Raw genomic sequence first — 26,302 nt, 5'->3', positions numbered from 1 at the left:
TCATGGAAACACACTGCCATCACCGTCTGTTTTGTTTTTGTCAAAATCACTGTAATATAATCACTGTACCTTTATATACATGTGACTTATATTAATGCTGCTGCCCTCTTGTGGCTAAAGTGTAATTATGTTATTGTTATTAGGGAAAACATTTGAGAGTAACATGCCAAATGAGTCAGCACTTTGGCTTTAGCTGAAGAAATCCTAATTTTTATGTAATCAGTTATAGTTGCATGTATTCATTATCATAATTTAACCTTTAATATTGATGTCTTAAATTGATTTTGAGTAAACTAGCAATAATTTTATGGTTGTATTAAATAAAGACATCACTAATGAATTAATTATTTCAGTAATTAATTTAAAAATGTACATAATCAATTAAAAATATATATTGATAATGAATTATCCATTTATTTCATTTAAAATGTTTCATTATTTATTTATGTACAATTCTAATTAGTTAATTACATATTTAATCAATTATTGGTTTGTTTTCTATTTTAATTATTTTACTGACACATTTAATGAATTATTTAATGATGTATTTATTTAATTCACGTTGCTACTCCTGGCCCTGCATCGCTGTTCATAAATACATTTTATTTGTCAGCTTCACCCATCAAAGTCAGGGGGCGGGGTTAATGCTGATCAAGTCAAAACCATTGCTTTGGTCTGGTGGGCGTTCTTTTTTTTTTAATGTTTATTTATAAGATTTTAAGTTCGAAGTTACATAAAATCACACCAGACAAAGGACATAAGATACAAAAACAATAACATTCAAGCACAGAAAAAAAACAAAAACAAACAAACAAAAAAAAAACCCAAACAGGAAAGAAAAGAAAAAATACACCAGTTAGCCAGTACAAATCAAAAGATCAAAAGAAACACCAGTGTCCAAAGAAGATGATCTTCTGTGTGAGGTTAGACAACAACAGAGAGTTTACCAGATGTGGGGGACAAGTCCAGGAAGGAATCAGGGTCCGGCAGAAGTGCATTTTCACACAAACACAAAGTGCAGTCAAACAGGTTAAAGTTTATGTTGAATCCCTGTTAATATGATTGAGAAAAGGGCCCCAGATTTCGACAAACTTAAAATGAGTGTCAGCCAGACGATAACGAACCTTTTCAATATACAAACATGCAATCATCTCACGTAGCCAAACCCTAAACAATGGAGGAGATGGTGATTTCCAGGCTCTAAGAATAAGTCTTTTGGCTACAATCATGCCAAACATTAAGGCTTTCTGAAGAGGACGTCTGAGTGCCAATGAGGTTAGGGAGTGGTGGGCGTTCTTTTAGTGGGCTTTTCTCAAAACTATGTAGGCCTACGCACCAGGGTTTGGACATGTGTGGACCCAAACTATACTTAAACTTTACCCTTTTTTGTGTGTCACCAAATACACTTTAATATCTTCTAGACAAGAATGTAGTGGCATAATCTTTAAATATCTGCTCACTTTGTCAAAATGAACCTGATCCTCTCAGATGAATTCAGTGATGTCTGCCAGCTCACCTTGCGAGTGGTCGAGCTTGTATACCGCTGACAACGTGGCACACAACTCGCATTACCCCCTGCTGACTATCTCTCCCGAGTTATTTATTTATGTTAGTTTCAACTGTTCCTGCAAAAAGTAAGCACGTGTTACTGATAAAAAGTCCAATAGAAGCAAAGTCTAAAATGTGAAAACAAACATGAGGGACAAACAGGAGCCTTTTTCAAGGCACAGGTTCAACAAACTGAGTCTAGCCACAAACTAGAGTTGGCCGCTGTGAGTTTTCGGTTCATGAAGGTCTGACCTGAGTTACTTTAAGTTAAGACTATGCTTCTGAAACAAGCATTAAATTATTAAAACTAACATTAAAAAGATGTTTAAGGAGGAAAGAGAGCATTTTCACCACAGCATGTTCATGCTGTTTGTAGATAGTGAAGACTGCTGTTCAGCCTGCTCCAGAAATTATTAAACTGCCTTAAAAAAATATTATTAAACTGTATTCTAAAATAAAGTCTGATTAAGATCTGATCTTTGTTGGGGGGTTTTCAATAAGCAGTGTTACCTGTGTATATGCATGTTTTAATAAAAGAGATAATGTTGCTGTTTCAGTTAACTGTACAAGGCTTGTTAGACATAATGTCTTCTAATGTCCACAAGTCTGTATGATGTGTTTCATAGTTTCTAACAAGCCTTTTAAACTTAAGTTACTGCATTGCTGAAACACCAACATCTGCTTATTGAACAAAGAAAAAACAACAACAACAACAACAACCAAAGACCACACATCTCATTTTATTTTATTTTTTGTTTTTATTTTAATAGACTTCCAAATGTTATACCATATATCAGATTTCCAGTCATTAGAGCAGATAAGTGGCAGAACTATATTACTGAGGTACATGTATACTTATTTAATTGATGTCTGTCAATAAATCTATTTAATTTAAATGCAAATAGCCCAAATCTGTATTAAAGCAACAGGTTCACTTATAAAGTATTGTGTAGTTATCTTAGTGTCCATCGCCCTTTCTTTTGAATCCCCTTTTTAACCCAGATCGGTCACTTTGAGGGTAAGCACAAGCTCCAGCAGCTGTGCGCTGACGAAACTATCTTGACAAACTTAACAAACTTAAAATCGTGTAATTTTCTCAAAGATCGACAGTGATAATCCAGTGAGCCTTATGGTCCGAAAACTATGGTACATTTGCAAATTATGTGCACAATATTGGAACTAAATAATTTTATATTGACAAACAGCGGCCCACATTAAACTGTGACTGTCACCAGGTAATGTGGGCGTGTTTCCTGAATAAGCAGCAGGTGTTAAACAGCTGACAGGTGAACAGGATGCATGCAGGTAAACTCGAGGGCCCTTCGAGCTGATCGGTGGTGTCGTGAGGAGAATTTCAGCTCATTATTCATGTTACAGAAACACAGAGATACGAGACCAGGCAGAAGACTTTCTGATTATTTGTTTTTAGTTAAAATAATTCCACTGTTGTCTAGTGATGGTGTGGTAAAGCTCTGTGAATGTGTCCAATTTTTCCGGCTTTGTTGCTTCACCCAAAGGCAGATCACACAAAGCCTCGTTTAACTGCTTATTATGAAGAACTGACATCTGCTGGTCATTTAATGTTCAGCAGCACTGCTGTGAGAATACCTGTAGGATACATACCAGTGGATATGTAAGCACATGCACAGCTGCAGGGCTAGAAGGGCCAAAATGAATTAAATAAATAGATTCCTAAATAATTAATTAAATGTGTCAATAAGTGATTAATTAAATATATTTAAAAGTCATTAAATTTGTAATTAATTTATTGGAAATGTTTTAAATGAAATTACTTGGGAATAAATCAATTATGTATATATTTAATTTCTTAAGTATTTTGAAGTTAATCCATTAATGACATTTAATTAGTTATTTAATGACTAATTGATTAATTATTGATGATTAATTAACCCTCCACACGATTTAACCTCTATAGAGATGATATTTTATCTAGATCGTGTATTTTTCAAAGGTTCAGACCAGAAAGTTTAACATTATTATTTTTCTCTTTATTGTCTCTTCAGATTGAGTGTCTGTAATCTCTCAGAGGGAAGCTGTGAAACTCTGTCTTCACTACTCAGCTCCCAGCCCTCCAGTTTGAGAGAGCTTGACCTGAGTAACAATGACCTGAAGGACTCTGGAGTGAAAGTTTTGTCTTCTGGACTGAAAAGTCCATATTGTGAACTGGAAACACTCAGGTCAGCGTTCTTGAAATGTTCAGTAGAAGAGGTTTACAGGTTTACAATCTAAGGTTTAGATTGACTAATGGCCATTTTTAACTCCTGTTTCATTTTTGGCTGCAGATTCCTGTTTGCATTTAGCTATTTTTCTCTTCTCTAAGAGTATTTGTCATGTCTGCAGGCTGTCAGGCTGCCTGATCACAGAGGAAGGTTGCAAGTCTCTGGTCTCAGCTTTTAGCTCCAGTTCTTCTCATCTGAAAGAGCTGGACCTGAGCTACAATAACCCAGGAGAGGCAGCAGTGAAGATGCTTGAGCAGCTAAGACTGGACACTCTGAGGTATGTAGATGGCCGTTACAGCCACAAACAGTGTCTGATAGATGAGGAAACTGGCTCTGTCTGATTACTTAATGCTGGAAACCAGTGTTATTTGAATATTCACACATATAGGAACATTTTTCCCATTCTGGTCTAACATAAACAGTAGATGTCTGTATGTGGTCTCATAGGACAAAATCTCTGTCAGCAACAACGGTGCAGCCTGTTCAAACTGATCTCTGGAAAGGAACTGACATTTTCACTCTCTTTATTTATTTTAAGTTTTATCTGTGTGCAGAGACCATGTCCAGGACATGTTTAGACTGGCCCAGCATAAACTAGAATTAGGGGGAAGTTGTTTCCCCAGCTTAGAAAAACATATTAGTAAAAGTAAATGGATTACTAGGTCACTCAACTTAACTAACCACCTGCTAAAATGGGCTATTTTGCACTGCTAGTTTGCTGCTTCTGAGCGTTTACTACTGAAACTTGTTTGTGCTAAAATATCAAATTGATCTTCTGGACTTTGTGATAATAGTTAGTAGAAAACAACAGAAAAATAGAATGCAGTCAAAGTGAATTAACTTTGGTCGATCAACCTTGAAATTCAAAGTCAAATTATAATATAATGAGTGCTGTCAACATTAACGTGTTAAGCTGCATTAACGCTTCAACCCCGTGTAACCCCTCATCGGGCTGATCTGCGTTAACTTGTTAATGAGGATTTGCCGCTTTAATGCCGTAATTACGGGTTAATGTTGACAGCACTAAATATAATATAAATCAATCATTCAAATCAGTCATTCATTGCTAACAGAAAGCAAAGATTAAGAAACAAAGGGATGGAGCTGGTGGAGGAAACCAGGTCACTGGTTGGGTGTTGGGCCCAGACCAGTGGGTGTTTTTGACTGTAAAGCCAATCTAGCAAGGACAACCACTGGTCCTGTTACCCTGCAGCCTGCACTGCAGGATATGTGCTGTGCCACTGAGACCACGTCCACACTAGCCCAGATGGATTTGAAAACGGTGTTTTCGTCTGAAAATGCTCCGCGTCCACACTATTGTTTTCAGTCGTTTTCACAAGGCTGTGTGTCCACATTGAAACGGCCGAAAAACGCTTATGTTGCAGTCCTGCGCATGCATGAAACGCAAGAAGATCCGGCCTGCCTCATTTCTGTCTGACGTCTATTCACTTTCCGGCTCGTTGAAACGTCGCAGCAAAATGAGGAAAAGCACAGAGTTTTTAAATGGACTAACAATGAGGTGGAGTTGTTGCTGCGAGTAACACAAAAGTACAAAGTACAAAGGCGCATGGGAGTTTGCCCAACCAGTCTACATGTGTTTTATGGACTTGGAGAAAGCATTCGACCGTGTCCCTTGGGGAGTCCTGTGAGGGGTGCTCCGGGAGTATGGGGTGTCTGGCCCATTGCTATGGGCCATTCAGTCCTTATACGACCGTTGCAAGAGCTTGGTCCGCATAGCCGGCAATAAGTCAGACTCATTCCAGGTGGGTGATGGGCTCCGCCAGGGCTGCCCTTTGTCACCGATTATGTTTATAATTTTTATGGACAGAATTTCTAGGCGTAGCCAAGTGGTTTCACTTAGGTCAGGGGTCGGCTCCGGAGCCGCATGCGGCTATTTAGTCCTTATAGTGCGGCTCCGGGAAAATAAATTAGAAGTATTTAGCTGAAGTGTATTTTATTTATGTTAGTTCTTTTTTACTTGTAGTTCTAAATTGGAAGATTATTGTGATACTGAAGTATAAAAATAAAATTTTATTCTATTATTTCTTCATCGCTCAAAATATCCGTCACACTCGCGGAAGCCGGTGTACCCGCCGAAACGCCGTGCATTTATCGAGACTTTCAACCCCAGGCAGGCCAGTTATAGATCTTCGGATCCACATTATGTCAGCAGCTGTTCTCCACCATGAACTATGTTAAAAACAAACACCGCTCACGCCTCACAGATGACAGCTTACAGTCCTGCGTAAAGATGAAAGTGACTTCGTACAGCCTCGATTTGCAGACGCTGTGACCAGAAGTCCCATTGTAAACATATCACGGCAGACCCGACGATGTTTGCATGAACACGCTTTTCAGCATCTCTTTATTGACCACTTTTCACACACGGTTGCTGTACGCACACAGCCAGCTGTAGCTTTGCAGCTCACAGCCCAACACACATCAACACAACAGCACAGAGAGCACAGACGTAAAGGCGTCGAGGTGTGATTGCGGGTGCCGCTCAGGTGCGTCCGCCTCCCCTGCAGCGGTGCTGCAGACCACGCACCGCCACACACATTAACCAGGTAAAATACATATTTAGGCAGAATTTTGCAAATATCTATTTTTGATCTTTTAGCAGCATAGTGCTTTTTTTCCAATTACTTTTTAACCTCTTAAGCCCCAACGCCCCCTGATACGGGGGCAATAAGCAGGAGATCAGGTAGGCTTGGGGCTTAAGAGGTTAAAAGTCAGGTCAAGGCTCCAAAAGCCCAAAGGCGATATAAGGGTGGCGGTTCACAACAGTTTTTGTTTGCTGGATCATTTTAGTTCTGGGTGTCTTTCCTTTTGTTATATTTCTTTAAGAGTTCAAAATGTGTTACTTACATAAATAAATTGTAATTTTCTCTGTAGCACTTCATGGATTTAAGCAACACACCTTAGTTGTTCACACAAAGCATAAAGGTAAAACACAATATATACAGTGTTATCTTAATTTTAGATGTCAAAAAGCATTTGCGGCTCCCAGTGTTTTCTTTTGCATGGAAACTGGGTCCAAATGGCTGCTGACCCCTGACTTAGGTTGTCTCAGGATCTCATTTCTGCTTTTTGCGGATGATGTGGCTCTGTTGGCTTCATCGGGTGAAGGCTTCCAGCTCGCCTTGGAACAATTCGCAGCCGAGTGTGAAGCGGTGGGAATGAGAATCAGCACCTCCAAATCTGAGGCCATGGTCCTCACCCGGAAAAGGGTGGAGTGCCCACTCCGGGTCAGGGTCGAGTTCCTGCCCCAACTGGAGGAGTTTAAGTATCTCGGGGTCTTGTTCATGAGCGATGGGAGAAGGGAGCAGGAGATCGACAGATGGATTGGTGCAGCGGCTGCAGCGATGAGCGATGAGGACGCTGCACCGGTCTGTCGCGGTGAAGAGAGAGCTGAGTGTAAAAGCAAAGCTCTCAATTTACTGGTCGATCTACGCCCCGACCCTCAGCTATGGCCACGAGCTGTGGGTAGTGACTGAAAGAACGAGATCGTGAATACAAGTGGTGGAAATGGGCTTCCTCTCAAAGGTGGCTGGCCTCTCCCTTAGAGATAGGGTGAGAAGTTTGGCCAGCTGAGGTGGTTCGGGCATCTGACAAGGATGCCTCCTGGGCGCCTCCTGGGTGAGGTGTTCCGGGCATGTCCCACCGGGAGGAGGCCCCGGGGCAGACCCAGGATGCGCTGGAGAGATTATATCTCTCGGCTGGCCTGGGAACGCTTTGGTGTTCCCCCAGACAAGCTGGAGTAGGTGGCTGGTGAGAGGGAGGTCTGGGCTTCTCTGCTTGGGCTGCTGCCCCCGCGACCCGGGCCCGGATAAGCGGAAGAAAATGGATAGATGGATGGAAAACACCGTCTCAGTGTGGACGGGAGGCCAAAACGGAGAGAAAACGAGGCGTTTTCAAACTAAAACGTGTTAGTGTGGACGTAGCCGGAGAGCTCCAGAAAGAGCCTTCATGGTGGCCCTGCAGCCAACCAGCACTTCAGTCAAATGCTGTCAAAAGTGGTCCCAGAGACACTGTTAGCTGTAACCATCAATGACCAAGAATTGTGTCATTTAATTCAGGGTTTCCCTGTATTATTGTTTGATATCATTTCTGAATAAATAAATCAAGATGACGAGCCTTTAAATGCACTTATGTTAGTATAAATATACAAAAACAAAGATATTTTTCCTGTTAGGAGAATAAGAAATAAATATATTCATCACATGCATCAAATCACAACCTCCTCCTGCAAGAGTGCAGCATTGTGATTGGTTGATGCTGTTTCCATCATTTATGTTTGTTTACCTTCAACAAATTTGCTCTACAGAGCATTTATTAATTAGAAGGATTATTAATAAACATCTTTCTCTCTGCTTTTGGTGGAGTGAAACAATAACTCCTATCTCCAGAGGTACACAGGTCCACTGGCACCTGGTCCTAACTTCACCCATGTCTGCACCCTCAGACATCCCACTGTGGAGGCCTCCTCGCCTGGACCAGTGGCTGCCCTTGTGAGACAGACTTTATGGTCACAAACAGCCCTAATCTGAGAATGAAGGCTCCTTTACATAGAAAGCAGTATGTGGTGTGATGACCGCTGCATTAGCTCAAAATATGTGATGCACTGGCTGCTGCACTCTACCTGTACTGAATCAGTTTTTGTAGCCAGTCCCAGTCTTTACATTTAATATGCACCCACTCCCTGACAGCATGAATGTCACAGTGTGTTGAACCTTGACTGTGGCACATGTCAATGCTCCCTGGACATCGTGCTTAATAAAGGAGATTAAATGTGATGTGATTATGAGTTTTGCTCTTTTGAAGTTGAAACATTTATGTGTTAAAATGTTGGCCTGTTCCTTTATCAGTGTGTAACAGTGTGTGTATGAGAGCCATGTAATGTCCATGTGTGCATGCTGACTGTGCTGCTCTGACCCCCCTCCTCCTTTCAGGGTGGAGCCTGCTGGAGTCCGATGGTTGAGACCAGGTCTGAGGAAGTGTAAGTGTGTTTTTAATGGGATTCATGAAAACAAAGCAGCACACATTCAACCATCTTCATCATGTCAGGAGTCATCATCAAAGTGTCAATCAATGAACAGATGATGGATCAATAACTGCAGCTGGATTGTGTTTGTTCTCTCCATCAGATTCCTGTCAACTCACAATCGACACAAACACAGTGAACAAATGGCTCCAACTGTCTGACAACAACAGGAAGGTGACACATGTGTGGGAGGTTCAGTCATATCCTGATCATCCAGACAGATTTGATGTTTGTCCTCAGCTGCTGTGTAGAGATGGTCTGACTGGTCGCTGTTACTGGGAGGTCGAGTGGACGAGCAGGGCTTGGATATCAGTGAGTTACAGAGGAATCAAAAGGAAAGGATGGAGTGATGAGTGTGTGTTTGGTGGAAATGATCAGTCCTGGAGTCTTTTCTGTTCTGATCGTTATTCCTCTGTGTGGCACAATAACAGAGAAACACGCATCTCCTCCTCCTCCTCCTCCTCCTCCTCCTCCTCTGTCTCTAACAGAGCAGCAGTGTATGTGGACTGTCCTGCTGGCACTCTGTCCTTCTACAGAGTCTCCTCTGACTCTCTGATCCACCTCCACACCTTCAACACCACATTCACTCAAACTCTTTATCCTGGATTTGGGTTCCAGTATCCATCGGGTGGTTTTAGAGAAACTCATCTGCAGAAGTCTGAAAGAAAATTTTTTCTTGGCCCTGAGTCAGTGACTTTGTGTAGTTAGTCTTACCTGTTAGAGAAACAGTTCAGTCTGTACATGTCTGTGTCTTTCACTCAGAAACACATGACGAGATTCATGGATTCAGTCAGTTGATGTTTTAAACTAAATGATTCACAAATTATTCTTCAACACAAGTTTGGTGAGCAGCAGGGCTCATCCTGATTTTAGTTTTTGTGCATTATAATGATGAAATAACTTTGTCATGTCTGTGGTGGCCTTTGGAGAATTAAACCATCCTTTAGAAACTAGATATAAATGTCATATTTTCCAACATTGATATTTTTCTGTGTTTCAGACGACAATGAAAATATAAAGAACAGTCTGTAAATCATAAGTTATCAATTCAAATGATTATTAAAGCCACAAGAGAAGCTTCCTGTTATTTGTACCACTCACCTGATCATGTGATCCAGCTGTGCAGCCAATCATAACTGACTTCACTTTCTACTTTGATATTTCCATGATAAATGGACTGATTCTTGTTTAACACGTTCATACTCTGATGGATGCATCGGAGAGGGTTAGTGTCTTGCTCAAGGACACTTTGTGTGCCAGCTGGAGCAGTCAGGGATTGAACCACCAACCTTCTGATCATTAGATGCCTTGCTCTATCTCCTGAGCTACAGCCATCATCAAAGCTCTTTCTTAAATCCTCTCTGAGAGGAGCTCAAACACGAGGAAGAGACGAAAGTGAGGGAAGAGAGTGGACTCATTAGTAAAATGAAAAACAGCCAGCGTTGATGTTTACGACAAGTGAGGTAACAGAAATACTATATATGGCAGTGGTCACCAAGGCAACATCAGTGTCGGTTGCTACGTGTTGTATTGATCCTGATCTGTGAGCCTCATATCAGGATATGCTGTTGTTTGCTTGATCATTCCTCAGCTCGTCTGTGTGAAGCTGAGTGTAAAGAGGCTCCTGCTGTTAGAGAAACACTCTGATGATATATGATGTATGATATGTCTCTTCTATTTTTCTATGATCATATTTTGATTTTGATTGTGATTGGTTTCATTTGTTTCTTCAGTGGCTGTAGTGTTTTAATGTTTAGATTGTCTTTTTTTTCCATTATTGTAATTGTGTATAAAGTTTGATTTGAATGAAAGTTACACTCAAATGCTTTCAGTGTTGCTGTGTTGAGTGTTTGCATGTTTAATGTTTTTTATGGAAGACACAAAGACATGTGACTAAAGAAATCTGTACTAGAGTGACTTAAAAAAATAAATAAATAGTAGAAAACAAAACAGATGTTGAATTCTTTAGAGAATTTTCTAAAAATCTTTTTCTTTCTAAACAGAATCCAGAATATTGATCTTTGACATGGAAGCTGTTTCTACAGGATCCTGATGGACACTCAAAGGTTTAGAAAATGTTCTCTTTAGTTGTTTACAGCAGAAAATCAACCGATGTGAACCAAAACAACAGAAATGCACAAGTGTGTGAGACTACAAATGATAGAATCAGAACTGCTGATTTCATTACTCTGAACTTTTAAAGGCAGGTTTTGTGTCTGAGAGCAGGGACACTTGCTGTGTTCAGTGACTGTAAGTTCAGGCTACCCTTGATTTAGTTGCTAGATGTTTTTAAACTGTGTTTATTTTATAAGGCTCATTAAAAGCCATCTGAACTAGAGATGGACCGATCCGACGTTGCGTATCGGTATCAGTCCGATACTGACCTAAATTACTGGATCGTATATAAGTAATAATTAAAAAAAGATGTAATCCGATCTACTAAATATCACAAAAGCACCTCAGAAAACTTGCGACATGGCGTAACCCAACACATGACCTTAGCACATAGGAGCAGTATGTGTCACGTGATAGAGCGGCTGTGGCGTGCGAGACCTGTCGGCGGTCTGGTGGAGCATTTGGAGCCTCGCGACGTGCTTCCAGACCGGCCGATGTGGTTTCTTACGGACTCATCTCAGACCCAAGACTTTGAAGGCTCGCCGGCTGTAAATCGTCTGTAATGAGACGCTTTACATGTCTGAGCTGAAGTTTGTTATCAGTGTTTAAAAATGCTGCATCTCTGATGGTTGGCATTAGATCAGTGCCTATGGAAGTGGCACCTTGCACATTTGGAAAGGAACCAAGACTGAATTATATACACAGGTTTTAGAGCAGCATGTGCTCCCATGGAGATGATGTCTTTTACATGTTTAAGGAGGATGTTGCTAAGCTGCACACTACAGCAGGGCTTTGTAGTGGAAGACCGCAAGTCCTGAACCGGCCTGTCTGTGGTGCAGGTATTTGTGACATCACGAGATGAAAAGCCGCAGGACTGTTGAGCAGCTCTGTCCCTTATATCAGACAAAAATGGGACAACGATGCTCTCCCAAAAGTCTCCTCAGTTCCCAGGTGTTTATGGACGGTTGTTGAAAGTAGAGGTGATGTTGGAAACATGGCCATGCTGCAAGCTTTTTGGGATGTTGCTGCCACCAAATTCACAATGAGCTCGTTTATGTTTTCTATGTTGCGTTATGAATAAAGTATGGGTTCATGAGATTTGCAAACCGTTCAATTCAATTTTATTTACATTTCACACAGTGTGTCAACATTTTGTCATAAAATAATATTAACAACAAGAAACAACGACAGCAACAACAACAATAATAATTGCATTGCTCTATTAAATGTGGTGAAAATATGAACTCAGCCTGCGCGTGCTGTGCATGTCTGTGACGTAATCGCGTGAGACAGGCGGTTTCCTGTCCTTTTTGGCCCTCGCTGCTCGCCGTATTTCCGCGCGGGTCTGCTGGATTTCGGAGGTAAAGTTTTTTGAACAGCATGTATAACTTTAACTGAGCTTCGTTAGTCTTTCTCAGCCTGCTGCAGTTACAGTTACAGCCGCGTATCTATTACAGTGAACCTGCCGTCAGCTGTATCACGTTAGCATTAGCTTGTGTTGATGCTAAGCTGCTATTAGCAGGTCCTGTTCAGCGTTAAGTTGTGTCCGGACGACTTTACAGTTTAGTTTCCTCCGATCACCAGATATTTGTGGATGGCCTCGTGTGTACGGAAGCTTCGTGGTGAAGCGCTTTGGCCTGTGGGAAATGTAGGAAACATCAGAACGAGCTGCGCACCGCAGTAAACCGCTTTGACAAATCAACCTTATTTTCACTCACTTCATTAATAAAAGTCTTGTCACTTGGAAAACTGCAGTTTTCACACATCTCGCCGTTAATGTCACCCAGCTAACGGTGTAGTTTCAAGAAACAATGCAGTGTTCCTGCCACGAACATCACGACGGAAGCCCTGCAGGGTAGATCTGCGCAGCGGCTCTGACGGAAACGCCACAGATAGTAGCTCATTCTCCTTCTTCCGGTTTCTCCTCTTAGTGTCTCCATAGCAACTCATCTGCCTCCTCTCACCTGGTCCCGAGGATCCAGGTCTGTCACCTGGTCTCAGGTTCACCCTGAGCTGGCCCTCCTCGTCCATTCCAGTCACTCTCAAAGACAAACTGAACATTTTCCACTACGACACATCCAGCTGGGTTTTAGTTTTTAATTTGAAGTCATTGTCACCATCTCCAAAACAGACACCAGAGCAGGTCTAACTTCTGTTGCATCCTTCACTCAGTGACCCTTAACAGCTGTATTCACCCACTCATCATGTAACACCACAGTTCCTCTCCTGGTTTCTCTGACGTGTCCAGTTTCTTGTGGGACACTTCATAAACATGCTGCTCTGTCTTGGGTGGTCGGCTTTGCCATTTCCAGATTGAGCATTGTTATATATCTGGGGGATTATTCTTGATTAATTATTTGAGCTGTCACGTACTATGTGGCTGTATCAGTGTGAGTGCAGCTCATCATGGTGTGTCGCACTAATTTAACAACAGTAGATGTATTTAGCCTGATGTCCTCTTTAGAGACCAACAGAGCAAACGCTGCTGATTTTATTTTTGTTTTTTATAGTTTGATTGTGACACTTGGGACACAATGAGTGTGCGTCCCAATGTATTGTGCTCCTTCACACACAGATCCACACAGCATGTGTATATAAACCATGGAAGAAGCAGGAGCTTTCATTGTGACACACTGCTTAGCTTCACAGTGTGTGTGACACAGGTGGGTCACTTGGATTGGCAGAGGTGAGGCCTGGTAAAAAGCTACAGCTGTAAACTGTAACAGTGCTCATATAGGGGGCTGCTGGGGTTGTCTCACTTTTGGATGCAGCCTCCAGAGGCCGTTAGGGGAATTGCAGTTTTTGGCACTTCTGCACAGGTTTCAGTTTTCAGCCCTGGAGGTGCCGCCTGATATGAGGTGACACTTTTGTCCTCTCACCGTCTGTGAGAGATGAGTATCCACCATGTGAGTCCCTCCCTCTCCACCAGTCGGTCAGACGTCTGCCCGTCCTCCAGTCTGGTTCGGCTAAAAGGGAGATTTTCCTTCCCGCTGTGGCCAAGGCCTTGCTCATTGGGGTTGACCGGTTGGTGGGATTTTCTCTGTACTTCGTGGTCTGTGCCTTCAAGTGACTGTTGTTGTGATTTGGTTGATCACAGAGACCTAAAAGACCTGGTGACCTCTAATTTCCTGCTTCTAAATCCAGACAGAGGCTGTTGTGCTCGGCCCTAAAACTCTTAGAAACAGCATCGTCGTGGCTCCAGTGAAGCTGTGAGGAGTCTTTGAGCAGAATATATCATTCAGTGTGCACAAACAACCATGTAGGTCTGTGAACTAAGCTGAGAGTGATTCTAGCTGCACGATTGTGAGTCAGTGTTATCAGACAAGTGCCATGAAAAGCCTCAAAGCCTCCAGTTAACCTGAAACGCTGCAGCACGAGTACCAACAGGAAGTAGAAAGAGAGCATGTTTGTCACATATTAGCTCCTCTTCACTGACTCCCTGTTAAATCCAAGATTTAAAATCCTCCTTCTGACAGACGAGGTCTCAAATAATCAGTCTCTGTCGTCTCTTAAAAAGCTTGTAGTACAAAGTTATACTGATAGAGCACTCCCTCCTCAGACTGCAGCCTTATTTGTTGTTGCTAGGTAGAATAGGAGGCAGTGCCTTCAGCAGTGCCTTCAGCTGTCTCTCAGTGGCCCATCTCCTGTGGACCAGCTCCCAGCTTGGATTCATGAGACTCCCCATTTAGTGTTTGTGTTTTTTCTCTAAAGCTTATTGTTAGAACTGGATCAGGTGTCTCTGAGCGTATCCCAGTAACACTGCAGTAGGAGGGCTGCTGGGAGACTTCATCATCTATCACCATGTGTTCTCTTTGAAAGCTACGTATTTGTTATATAAGATAACGTAATCAGGCACTGTTAGCATCTCTGTTTGAACACTTATTAATAGATATACATGACAACACACTGCCACAGCACTAAAATAGTTTAGCAAAATGCATTTAGAAACAACAATGTACACGTCATGTAAGTTCATATAAAGTTTCATCCAGAAACTTTACATGAACCTAAAGTGTTGTTTAGTTAGTGGGTGGATGGCTGAAGGGTAATCTTGGTTTCCTTTGTTTGGGACAAACATTTGGGAATGTTTGTTTGAGAGGAAGAATAAACTGTTTGGATCAGTAAGGGGTTCGATGTCACATCCCTGAGCTAAAGTCTGATTTCCCTGATATGTGATCATCTGTAGTTTAACAGGAGAGCTGTCTTTACTTTGATCAAACCTCCTCCTCTTGTTCTAATGGAGATTCTGGATGTTCACAGGTATGATCCAGTGACATGATGGAGAGTTTAAAGACGCGGCTCGAGTTCCCCAGCCCCGTCATACAAGCCCAGGTAAGAGGCAGACTCTGCTCTGTGACTCCTCCCATCCAAATGATACCAATGATCCTTCCCTTGTCTGATTCCACAGGTACGAGTGATTTGTTAATGATAGAGGTAAACTAAGTAGCAGCTCACACAGGCAGAAAATCTCTACCATTAACAGGAATTCAGCAATACTCATAAAAAAGTCTCCTGATAAGACAGAGTAAAGAGTAACGTAACTATTTGATAGAGTAACATGACTGTAAGGTGCACGGATACATGTGTGCAGCTGTTGGAGGATTTTAAAGAGACATGAGGTGAGTTTACAGTGTAATTCAATTCAATTCAATTCAATTTTATTTATATAGCGCCAAATCACAACAAATGTCGCCTCAAGGCGCTTCATAGATACAGAGAAAAGCCCAACAATCATATGACCCCCTATGAGCAAGCACTTTGGCGACAGTGGGAAGGAAAAACTCCCTTTTAACAGGAAGAAACCTCCGGCAGAACCAGGCTCAGGGAGGGGCGGCCATCTGCTGCGACCGGTTGGGGTGAGAGAAGGAAGACAGGATAAAGACATGCTGTGGAAGAGAGACAGAGATTAATAACAGATATGATTCAATACAGAGAGGTCTGTTAATACATAGTGAGTGAGAAAGGTGACTGGAAAGGAAAAACTCAATGCATCATGGGAATCCCCCGGCAGCCTACATCTATTGCAGCATAACTAAGGGAGGATTCAGGGTCACCTGGTCCAGCCCTAACTATATGCTTTAGCAAAAAGGAAAGTTTGAAGCCTAATCTTAAAAGTAGAGATAGTGTCTGTCTCCCGAATCCAAACTGGAAGCTGGTTCCACAGAAGAGGGGCCTGAAAACTGAAGGCTCTCCCTCCCATTCTACTTTTAAATACTCTAGGAACAACAAGTAGGCCTGCAGAGCGAGAGCGAAGTGCTCTAATAGGGTGATATGGTACTACAAGGTCATTAAGATAAGATGGGGCCTGATTATTTAAGACCTTGTATGTGAGGAGCAGGATTTTGAATTCAATTCTGGATTTAACAGGAAGCCAATGAAGGGAAGCCAAAACAGGAGAAATATGCTCTCTCTTTCTAGTCCCTGTCAGTACTCTTGCTGCAGCATTTTGGATTAACTGAAGGCTTTTCAGTGAGTTTTTTGGACATCCTGATAATAATGAATTGCAGTAGTCCAGCCTGGAAGTAATAAATGCATGAACTAGTTTTTCAGCGTCACTCTGAGACAGGATATTTCTAATTTTAGAGATGTTGCGCAAATGGAAGAACGCAGTCTTACAAATTTGTTTAATATGTGCGTTGAAGGACATATCCTGGTCAAAAATGACTCCAAGGTTCCTCACAGTGTTACTGGAGGCCAAGGTAATGCCATCCAGAGTAAGAATCTGGTTAGATACCATATTTCTAAGCTTTTCAGCGCCGAGTACAATGACCTCAGTTTTATCTGAGTTGAGAAGCAGAAAGTTAGTGGCCATCCAAGTCTTTATGTCTTTAAGACATTCCTGCAGTTTAACTAGTTGGTGTGTGTTATCTGGCTTCATGGACAGATAGAGCTGGGTGTCATCTGCATAGCAGTGAAAATTTATGCTATGTCTTCTAATGATGCTGCCTAGGGGAAGCATGTATAATGTAAACAGAATTGGTCCTAGCACTGAACCCTGTGGAACTCCATAATTAACCTCAGTGTGTGAAGAGGACTCTCCATTTACATGCACAAATTGGAGTCTATTAGATAGATATGATACAAACCACTGCAGTGCAATACCTGTAATACCTACAGCATGTTCTAATCGCTCTAATAGAATATTATGGTCAACAGTATCGAATGCTGCACTAAGGTCAAGAAGGACAAGCACAGAGATGAGTCCACTGTCAGAGGCCATAAGAAGATCATTTGTAACCTTCACTAAAGCTGTTTCTGTGCTGTGATGAACTCTGAAACCTGACTGAAACTCTTCAAATAAACCATTCCTCTACAGATGATCTGTTAGCTGTTTGACAACTACTCTTTCAAGGATTTTTGATATGAAAGGAAGGTTGGAGATTGGCCTATAATTAGCTAAGACTGCTGGGTCTAGAGATGCTTTTTGAGTAAAGGTTTAACTGCAGCCACCTTGAAGGCCTGTGGTACATAGCCGATTATTAGAGATAGGTTGATCATATATAAGATCGAAGAATTAATCAATGGCAGGACTTCTTTGAGCAGTTTTGTAGGAATGGGGTCTAAAAGACACGTTGATGGTTTGGAGGAAGTAATTATTGACGTTAACTCAGAAAGATCGATTGGAAAAAAAGAGTCTAACTTAACATCAATGAAACTACGGGTAGCTGTAGATAATATTACATCTGTGGGATGATTATTGGTAATTTTTTCTCTAATGATAAAAATTTTATTTGTGAAGAAGTTCATGAAGTCATCACTAGTTAACGTTAAAGGGATGGTTGGCTCAAAAGAGCTCTGACTTTTTGTCAGCCTGGCTACAGTGCTGAAGAGAAACCTGGGGTTGTTCTTATTTTCTTCAATCAGTGATGAGTAGTAAGCTGTTCTGGCTTTGCGGTGTAACAAGATCCAAGACACAGAGTTACTTTGTATGTTTGTTGGCAACCACGAGGGTTTCTGAGTCACTCACACTCGTGTGTTTAATATGTTTATGTAGAGGAGAGGCAGGTTTTACTGAACACACACAGACTCAGGTCCCTGTAGGCACATTCATTCATTCATTCATTCATTCATTCATTCATTCATTCACTCTGTAGTGTTGGTTTCTCTTCCTCTCATTGTTATTGTGAATAATGGTACAGAAGTGTGATTTTCTTGTGTTGTAGACGGTGAGAAGTCTTGTTGCAGCTGTCTTAAAGGAAAAAGGGTCAAATGGGCAAATCACCTGGTCCTGTGCTCAGGTGAGTTCCTGTAAGAGTCACATATGATCATTTCTTTAGTCACATGAAGTATAAAAGAGCAGGAACATCTGCTTCATGTGGTCCTGTGTTTTCTCCTCAGTGACTTTGACACATCTGCTGTGAGGCTGACACCTCTGATCTCACAGTGTCAGCTTTGTTTTTATACACAGATATAAAATATGGATATGCACTGATAAACGATCATAGTTAGAATATTTCTGACTGTCTGAGTCCAAATTGAATCAAACCTTGTCAGTTGGGATTGAATCAGTGCTGAGCCCGAGTGGCTGAACTGAGTGGGACAGATTGCATTCTCACGTGCACCTCTGTCTTTGTCCGTTTTCATTCAGGGCTTCAGTGCATGTGTGGAAATGGCACAGATCGTTTTGTTAAACTTCTGAAACACTGACTGCATCACTGTTGTTGTTCAGGGCCCAGCACTGGAAGCTTTGTGGCAGCAGTGCTGCAGTGACTGTGCTGTGGTGTGTTCAGCGTGCTGTGACACCTTGGTGTTATTGGTGGACCAGGGCCATGCAGACCTGGACTACATCCTCAATGGTGTCCTCAACCTCCTGCCTTCTGCAAGGTATGCAACGCGCAGTTATTGGACGCCACGATCCTGCCTCAGAAAGCTCAGCTCAGCTGTTTGTCAATGAGTCTGATAGAGGCTCTGTAACCTGCATCCATGCAGCGTTACAGCCGCTGCACAAAGGCACAACATGAAAGATAGACCTCAGCAGGACGAGGTTGTGTATCAGCAGGACAAAGAAGGCTCTCTTTAGCATGAGAATGCTAACACTGTGAACTGAGAAGAGGTATGAAGAAGGCCGTGTATGTCCACTGTTACTGGCCATCGTCACCTACAAATTCAGTCTTTAAATCCCTTTAAAGGCCCACTCACACCTCGCCTCAGGTGACCTCAAAGGTCACATGATGGGTCGCGGAAAGGTCTCATAGTGGTTCAACCCTTAACCCTTGGTGTTCAGGGCTCGCAAAATTTCAAAATCCCTGCTAGCCCTTCGGGCAGGGACTCTTCAGTTTTTGGTAGCCCAAAATAAATTTAAGTAGCCCGAATAAAAAAGAGAGCAATTTTTTTGATTGATGTTAATCAAAAAATTGTTGAAACACAAATTACAACATTGTATAAAAATTACAATCATCAACTCAAATACTTGGTTCTAATTGAACAGAAATTTCTATGAACTGTGTAGAACATGAATCAGTCTGTGTCAGATCCTGAATTTGAAATTTCCACTGAAGTCACGGGTAAGAGGCAAGTGGAACCAAGATCGAGGCCATTTGCTTTTTGAAGTTTGCAAAGACTGCTAAATTGTGGCAGTGGTAGTTCACTCTTTGCAACATAGTAGCTGTTCTAAACAGATTTTTCAGGTTTATTTTTAGTATGTTATTTGCAATTGGTGTTTGTTCTGGGAAAGATACTGCAGACTGAGCAATAATGCAATTCTTGCATTTCTCATGGGTTCTAATGGGGGCCTTTCTTAAAATGACTGGTCCCAGTAACAAAGGCGCTTGTCGACTCAGAAATCGAGGGAAAACCAACAACACACCCGGCAGAACATTATGTTATTGTTATAAAATATATAAAATATATATGTTATAAAAGGCAGTTTTTGTCCGCTAGAGTGGGATTTTCACAGCACATTCTGCACCACATCTCTGTGCGTTCATCATTTGTTTGAAGCCAGCTCACCTCCTGCAACCACTTTTCCGAGAATACGCGCTTCTTTTGTGGTTCGGACTCCATTTCTTTGGAGGTGGAGGAAAACCAAAGTAATTGCTTAAAGGAGCTTCTTCAACATCTTTAAGAGTTCTAAACAAATGTCTGTCCTCCTCCAGAAACTCTTATGTATGCAAACACGCGTTGCAACTTCTTATCTTGTGCGCGTTTTTTATTTTGACGGCGAATGTGCACCTGCGGACCACTTATGTGCACCCCTGGTTATTTAGCTCGTCATATTGCAGCCACAGAAATTCTTTTGTCCATGAAACCATAAAGCTGCACTTTCTTTTTGCCTTATAGTCTGATTTGTCATAACGTTTCCGTTTTGTCACTTCTTCACACTGACCTGTCTTATTTGGCTCAGCAGAACTAAAATATATATCCTGCTGCTTTTACACACGCACTCACATAACGCTCAGCGATTCTCTGCGCGATCAACCTCTCACATGTTTAAGCTGCGGGAGATTTCACTTGTCATGTTTGCATAGTAAGCTAACGATTGATAAGACGATGTCAGAGGAATTGGTGCAAATTATCATCACTCACCAATCAGTGCTGTCGCTCTCTATACACAGTTCGTGCGATTGCAAAGTGAAAGCAAAAAACAAGCGCAAATTCAAACGCGATTTCAATATGTCACATATTGACAGTGGTTCACCGATGCCAATGACATAATTACCCAGCTACATTTCCAATAGAATGCAAAAGCATTGACATATATTTTTCCTTCCTACGATAGGCCGACGGGCAGGGCAGGGCAGAGATAGATTTTGGTAGCCTGACTGGAAAAATCGCTAGCTATACGCTTTTGTTTATACTCATGTGATGACGCACATGACAAATAGCTCGATGACCATCTCCAAGGAGGGAAACGCCCTGTAGGGTTTAAATATGTGGGTCTCTCCACCTTGTATAAGAAGTGAAACATCTTTAAAACTTAATCAAGTCCAGTCGCCTTCTTTTCCAGCTACCAGTGTGTAACATGGAGTCAATGCTTCCAGTGCAGGAACCCGACTGACAGTCTACAAACTGAGTTAGACACATGGAGGTCACAGCTTAGTCTGTGCTGAGGATAAATCCACGATGTCATTGCTCTCCATCAGGGCTCATGTGAAGTAAAGAAAATAGCTTTGAAAGTTCAAACTGGAAACATGAAAATGTTAAAGGTCACTGTTCCACAGTTCAGAGCTGGATGCTCTCTAATCTGGACGCTAACCTAGTTGTGCAGCATAATGTAACTATTTGAAAACATTTGAAGCAATGAAAACGCTCACACTGTTAGTTTTTTCAGTTATTCTGACTCTGATGTCCAACAGACACACTCAAGGGTTGATAAAAGTCATTCGGCGATTGTTGGAGATGCAGGCTGACCAGAGCGATGGACACTTCACCTGTCCGTATTCTATCAGGTAAGTATCTCATGTCTAATATCTAGAGATGTTCAAACATATTGTCTTGTGTAATCTATCCAGCTACATATAGCTTGTAGCTTACTGCTAGTCCAAAGAAGCAGCATTGGTCCACCACCCACTTGAAGTGCCGTAGGGGTCCGGTGCTCTGTCTGGTGGCAGTCAAAGGCCCTGGTGCTTCAGTCCCAGCTATAAACTGGCTCTTGGAGCATGAGAATCCCAAACTGGTGCATGAGGTTGAAAAATACTGACTACATGTAAAGAGTGAGAGGTGGCAGACAGGGAATGGGTATGTTTGCATCTCCCTGATTTGATGGCAGCATTTAGAAGTTTTCCCTGGTGGACAAGACGGTTGCTTCCCTGTGCCGTCATGTTGGGAACAGGAGCCGATAGTCATTTGTTCACATGTGACTAACAGTTGTTTAGAGTAATTTTTAGAGTTGCTGGGTGAGGTGGGTACCCCATCTAGCAACTCCATAGTCCTGATGGGGGACTTTAATGTGGTGGCAATCCCTGAACCAGAAGATAGACATTGGAGGTTCAGGAGCAGCAGGTTGGAGCGTCCTGTTAGGCTTGGCTATCGTCTGGCAGATATCGACAGGATGAGTGTAACTCTTGCAGTAGCTGAAGCAAAAACTCAGCTGTACGAGGAGCTTGGTGAGGCAATGGAGCAAGACTTTTTGAGCTTGGTCCGTTTTGCCAGCACTGTCGGATCTATTCCTGGTGGGTGTTGTTATCGATGCTGTTTTGAGTAATTCTGCAGCTGCGTGGGAAACATTGGGAATGAGAATCAGCACCTCCAAGTCTGAGGCTGTGGTTCAAAGCTGAAAACAGTGGAGCACCCACTCCAGGTCAAGGACGAGCTGGCGCCCAAGTTGGAGGCGTTTAAGTATCTGTGGGTGTTGTTCATGAGTGAGGACAGAGTGACAGACGGTGCTGTGGCTGCAGTGATGGGGCCGCTGTAAGAACGAACAGGGTTTAACATTAAAAGTGATGTTTGGTCACAATATAGTGAGCTCTCCTCTTTTTAGTGTATAAAATCTGTCCTGTGGATGAATGCAGACTTCACCTCAAAGGCAAAGACACTCGTGAACATCCGTATAAAAATCAGCGGTGCAACAGAAAGATCTCCTCTGTCCAAATTGTCTGCCAGTGCTCTGAAACACCAACAGACTTTGAGTCACAATAAATAGAAGAAACTCCTGATTGTTTGCTTCCTTTGTGCTGGAACGTGGGGAGTGCTCTGATAGGCTGACGAGTTGGCGCTTTATTGAAACTGAGGGTCTGGAAATGGCGTGCTGAAGGGTGACACATGTGGTCAAACAGGTTCCGTCATGTGAAGACTGGAAACACGGAGGAGTAGACGTCTGGCCCACAGTGCAGGCTGTCACAGGCACAGACGTGAGCTTCCTTCCTGCACTTGGAAAATGATTGAACAGGCACACAGCACTTCATTCAAAGGCTGATCTATAATGGTATCAGTGGATGCATTAGTGTGTGTGCAACTGCTAACGTTTTGTCTCTCACACTCGACTCTGGTTAGAGGTACGTGTGAGTACACCATATTTTAAGCATGTTTTCATCCTCATAGGTGGCAGCTACGTGACATTTTGCCTTTAGATTGTCACTGTGGGAGTGGGTGTATAAATCCAGTTTGTGTGGAAACAGTATGGATGTTGGAGGACTATTTATATGACTGCATTCTGCAAATGTGACGATGTGTAGCCAACAGTAAAGGATCGATGCTTTAAAATAACACTGTCAATAGTTTTTAGTGTTGACAGTTTGCACTTGTTCTTTGGAGAACTTGTAATTCAGTTTTATTCATACAGCAACAAATCACAACAACAGTCGCCTCAAGGTGCTTTATATTGTACAGTATATCCTATAATAACACAGAGAAAAACCCAACAATCATATGACCCTCTATGAGCAGCACTTTGGCGACAGTGGGAAGGAAAAACTCCCTTTTAACAGGAAGAAACCTCTGGCAGGCTCAGGGAGGGGCGGGGCCATCTGCTGTGATTGGTTGGGGTGAGAGAAGGAAGGCAACAGGTCTTGTGTGGATTGAGGCCTTCTTAGTTTGTCTTCGTTGTAATAGACTGACTCAGTGGTTTGTTGGGACCATAACTTGAATCAGAGCTGGGACACTGACCCGTCCATTGCAGGAGCAGCCCTCACCCGTACGTCACAGCCCTGGAGAACAGAGTGGACTGCTGGCCGGCTCTGCTGTTCGAGATCGATGACTTTATCCAGAAAGCTGTTGACAGGTAAGTCTTACTGGTTCCTATCGTAGCTGTTATGTTGTACACTACTTTGAAGACAACTGGACATTATGAGATGATCTATTCTCAGAGATTCTTATGACTCCAGTGTGTGTGTACGTTACAGAGATAAAGAGGCTTATATCACCATGCTGGCCCCCTTCCTTCGGTACCTATACTGCCAACCTCACAGGCAACCCGAGCACGCGCTCCTTCGACAGAGTCTTCTTAGGGTGATGCTGCCCATTCAGGGAGGATCCAGGTCCGCCCCCCAGAACAAGGAGCAGGAAACGCTGTCCCCAGTGTCTGACAGGCTGCTGCTCTGTCTTTGTCAGCTGGTTCCACACATGCAGGTAACACACTGAAGTTATGTTAGGTAACTGTACAAAGACACGTCAACATGTTTCCACTCTGTATGTTACACCATCGTTCATTTAAATGTGTCTCTCTTATTTGCATACGCTCAGATTGACAGGAAGTAGCTAATACAGAGAGCAGGATGGAGCTATGTCAGCCTCTCCACTCTGTCCTGCAGGTGGACAGCGTGGAGGCAGTCCTGGAGCTGTGTGCGTTTGTGGGCGCTCTGCTCCAAGATCTAACTGGGACCTCTGGAGACCAGTGGAAACCAGAGAAAGCGGCGCTGGCTCTGCAGCTGCTGTGTGCGTGTCGGCGATGCCTCGAGTTCAACGGAGACTGCAGACCAATAATCGGCTTAATGCAGCAGCTTGTTCCAGCCTGTCAGGTGATCGCTGTTTGTAGACAATCAGACACCAGCAAAGATAAAGAAGCCGCGCTGCTGTGCTGGTTAACGTGACGTAACGTCATGGCTGTCATCAGGTTTGTTTACACTCACTTGTGTGATGGAGTCAGGCTGTGCACCCTCAGGCTACAGTCACATTAAAGAAAGCAGTGTTGGAGACGCTGTGTGACCAGAATTAGTGTGAAAAATTACTTTAGACTAATTCTCACTGAAGCCATCAGAACTATGAACACGTGTGGAAGGAAGTAACTCAGCACATGTTTTAGATTCGTCACCCTTTGCTTTGATCGCTGCTCTGATCCTCTGGATGAGCTCCATGATGGGTCACCTGAAGCGGTTTGTTCCCAGTGATGCTGAGCACTTGTTGGTCTCTGCGCTGCATCTCATCCAAACAGCTGATTAAAGCTGACTGAAACTCTTCATCACAGAAACAGCTGTAGTGACGGTTACACAGATCTTCTTACGTGGGGATTAAATGAACTGCTCTGCAGTGGTGATTGGTTCATGTAAATACAGAGTCTTCTTCACACACTGTCTCCATGCTGGGACCGATTCTGTTTACACGTTTCACCTTATTAACATCATTCACATCCTGCAGTTGGAGCCTCTCTGAGAGGAAGCCTGACCATCGATCCTGTCCACGCCTACAAAACCAAACATGCTGACTTATTTATTAGCTGTCAGTCTGCTGGTGATGTCAGTACATGGAACAAGATGCCTTCTGGCCTATAGAGGTTTACACATGTGGGTCAAATGTCCCCCATTGTGAACCTTGTCAGTGCTGTAATGTGTGAGCCCTCGGGCCTCTGTGGCCTGTATTGACCTGTTGGCATCGCTGTTTGTTTTCTGCAGGAGTTGCTGTTGGATGAGCTGATGATGGGCGTGGCCTTGCTCTTGTTGGAAGCCCCTTCAGATCAGCTGACCAGCCTTCTCAGACTTGGTAAAGTGATTATTTTGGACAAAGCTCTGCTGGCTTTAGCTTCCTTTAAGAGACTTTGAAGCAGTGAAAGAATTAGTGGGAACAAAACTAGGTTGTGTGTGCAGGTCATGGTTGGAACCTCACAGAGCTTTGTGTCCTACATGAGATATTCTTTCTCTCAACACAGCACTGAGTTTGGTCCCTGAACAAGCGGAGGCGTCGCCCTGGTTGAGTCCGGTCCTGATTCTCCCCGTGTTGCAGCTCCTGTCCTGCTTGGGTCTCACTGAGCCGCTGTCTGACCAGAACACACACAGCACCAACCACAGGCTGGCTCACAGCCTGCTGCGCAGAGTTAGCAGGCCCGCAGATAAACCCCAGCAGGTAGCCCAACAGGTAGCCTAGCAGGTAGCCTAGCAGGTAGCCCAAAAGGTAACCCAACAGGTAGCCTAGCAGGTAGCCCAGCAGGTAACAGAGCAGGTAACCCAACAGGTAGCCTAGCAGTTAGCCTAGCAGGTAGCCTAGCAGGTAGCCCAACAGGTAGCCTAGCAGGTAGCCTAGCAGGTAGCCCAAAAGGTAACCCAACAGGTAGCCTAGCAGGTAGCCCAGCAGGTAACAGAGCAGGTAGCCCAGCAGGTAGCCCAACAGGTAACCCAACAGGTAGCCTAGCAGGTAGCCCAACAGGTAACCCAACAGGTAGCCTAGCAGGTAGCCCAACAGGTAACCCAACAGGTAGCCTAGCAGGTAGCCCAACAGGTAGCCTAGCAGGTAGCCCAACAGGTAACCCAACAGGTAGCCCAACAGGTAGCCTAGCAGGTAGCCCAACAGGTAGCCTAGCAGGTAGCCTAGCAGGTAGCCCAACAGGTAACCCAACAGGTATCCTAGCAGGTAGCCCAGCAGGTAACAGAGCAGGTAGCCCAGCAGGTAGCCCAACAGGTAACCCAACAGGTAGCCTAGCAGGTAGCCCAACAGGTAACCCAACAGGTAGCCTAGCACGTAGCCCAACAGGTAACCCAACAGGTAGCCT

General features: G+C 43.2%; 1 protein-coding gene and 1 pseudogene across 2 annotated transcripts in view; both read left to right on the top strand.

Moving 5' to 3' along the window:
- Positions 1-3,572: 3,572 nt before the first annotated feature.
- LOC148105894 (stonustoxin subunit alpha-like) lies at positions 3,573-9,540 on the top strand. Its single transcript, XM_087838412.1, has 4 exons — positions 3,573-3,746; positions 3,910-4,065; positions 8,741-8,787; positions 8,936-9,540. The coding sequence occupies exons 2-4, from the start codon at positions 4,034-4,036 to the stop codon at positions 9,538-9,540; spliced, it is 684 nt and encodes a 227-aa protein (XP_087694538.1). The 5' UTR covers positions 3,573-3,746; positions 3,910-4,033.
- Positions 9,541-12,641: 3,101 nt separating this feature from the next.
- The window catches only part of LOC148105893 (focadhesin-like), a 34,301-nt pseudogene continuing 20,640 nt past the window's right edge, over positions 12,642-26,302 (top strand). Inside the window, exons 1-10 of the transcript XR_015718611.1 lie at positions 12,642-12,929; positions 15,208-15,279; positions 18,111-18,185; positions 18,617-18,771; positions 21,243-21,335; positions 23,504-23,605; positions 23,727-23,952; positions 24,135-24,341; positions 25,212-25,299; positions 25,466-25,659. The product of XR_015718611.1 is annotated as a focadhesin-like (transcript). The remainder of the gene's footprint in view (positions 12,930-15,207; positions 15,280-18,110; positions 18,186-18,616; positions 18,772-21,242; positions 21,336-23,503; positions 23,606-23,726; positions 23,953-24,134; positions 24,342-25,211; positions 25,300-25,465; positions 25,660-26,302) is intronic.

Source organism: Neolamprologus brichardi, chromosome 3 (genome assembly GCF_056152115.1).
Source record: "Neolamprologus brichardi isolate AB-2024 chromosome 3, ASM5615211v1, whole genome shotgun sequence".
NCBI classification, from domain to species: Eukaryota; Metazoa; Chordata; class Actinopteri; order Cichliformes; family Cichlidae; genus Neolamprologus; species Neolamprologus brichardi.
This window is presented reverse-complemented; position numbering and strand designations above follow the sequence as displayed.

Bases quoted from the DNA above. Each gene is read 5' to 3' on its own strand.
- LOC148105894 (XM_087838412.1), top strand. From the start codon at position 4,034: ATGCTTGAGCAGCTAAGACTGGACACTCTGAG. The intron at 4,066-8,740 runs GTATGTAGATGG...TCCTCCTTTCAG, and splicing joins CTAAGACTGGACACTCTGAG to GGTGGAGCCTGCTGGAGTCC. The intron at 8,788-8,935 runs GTAAGTGTGTTT...TCTCTCCATCAG, and splicing joins GAGACCAGGTCTGAGGAAGT to ATTCCTGTCAACTCACAATC.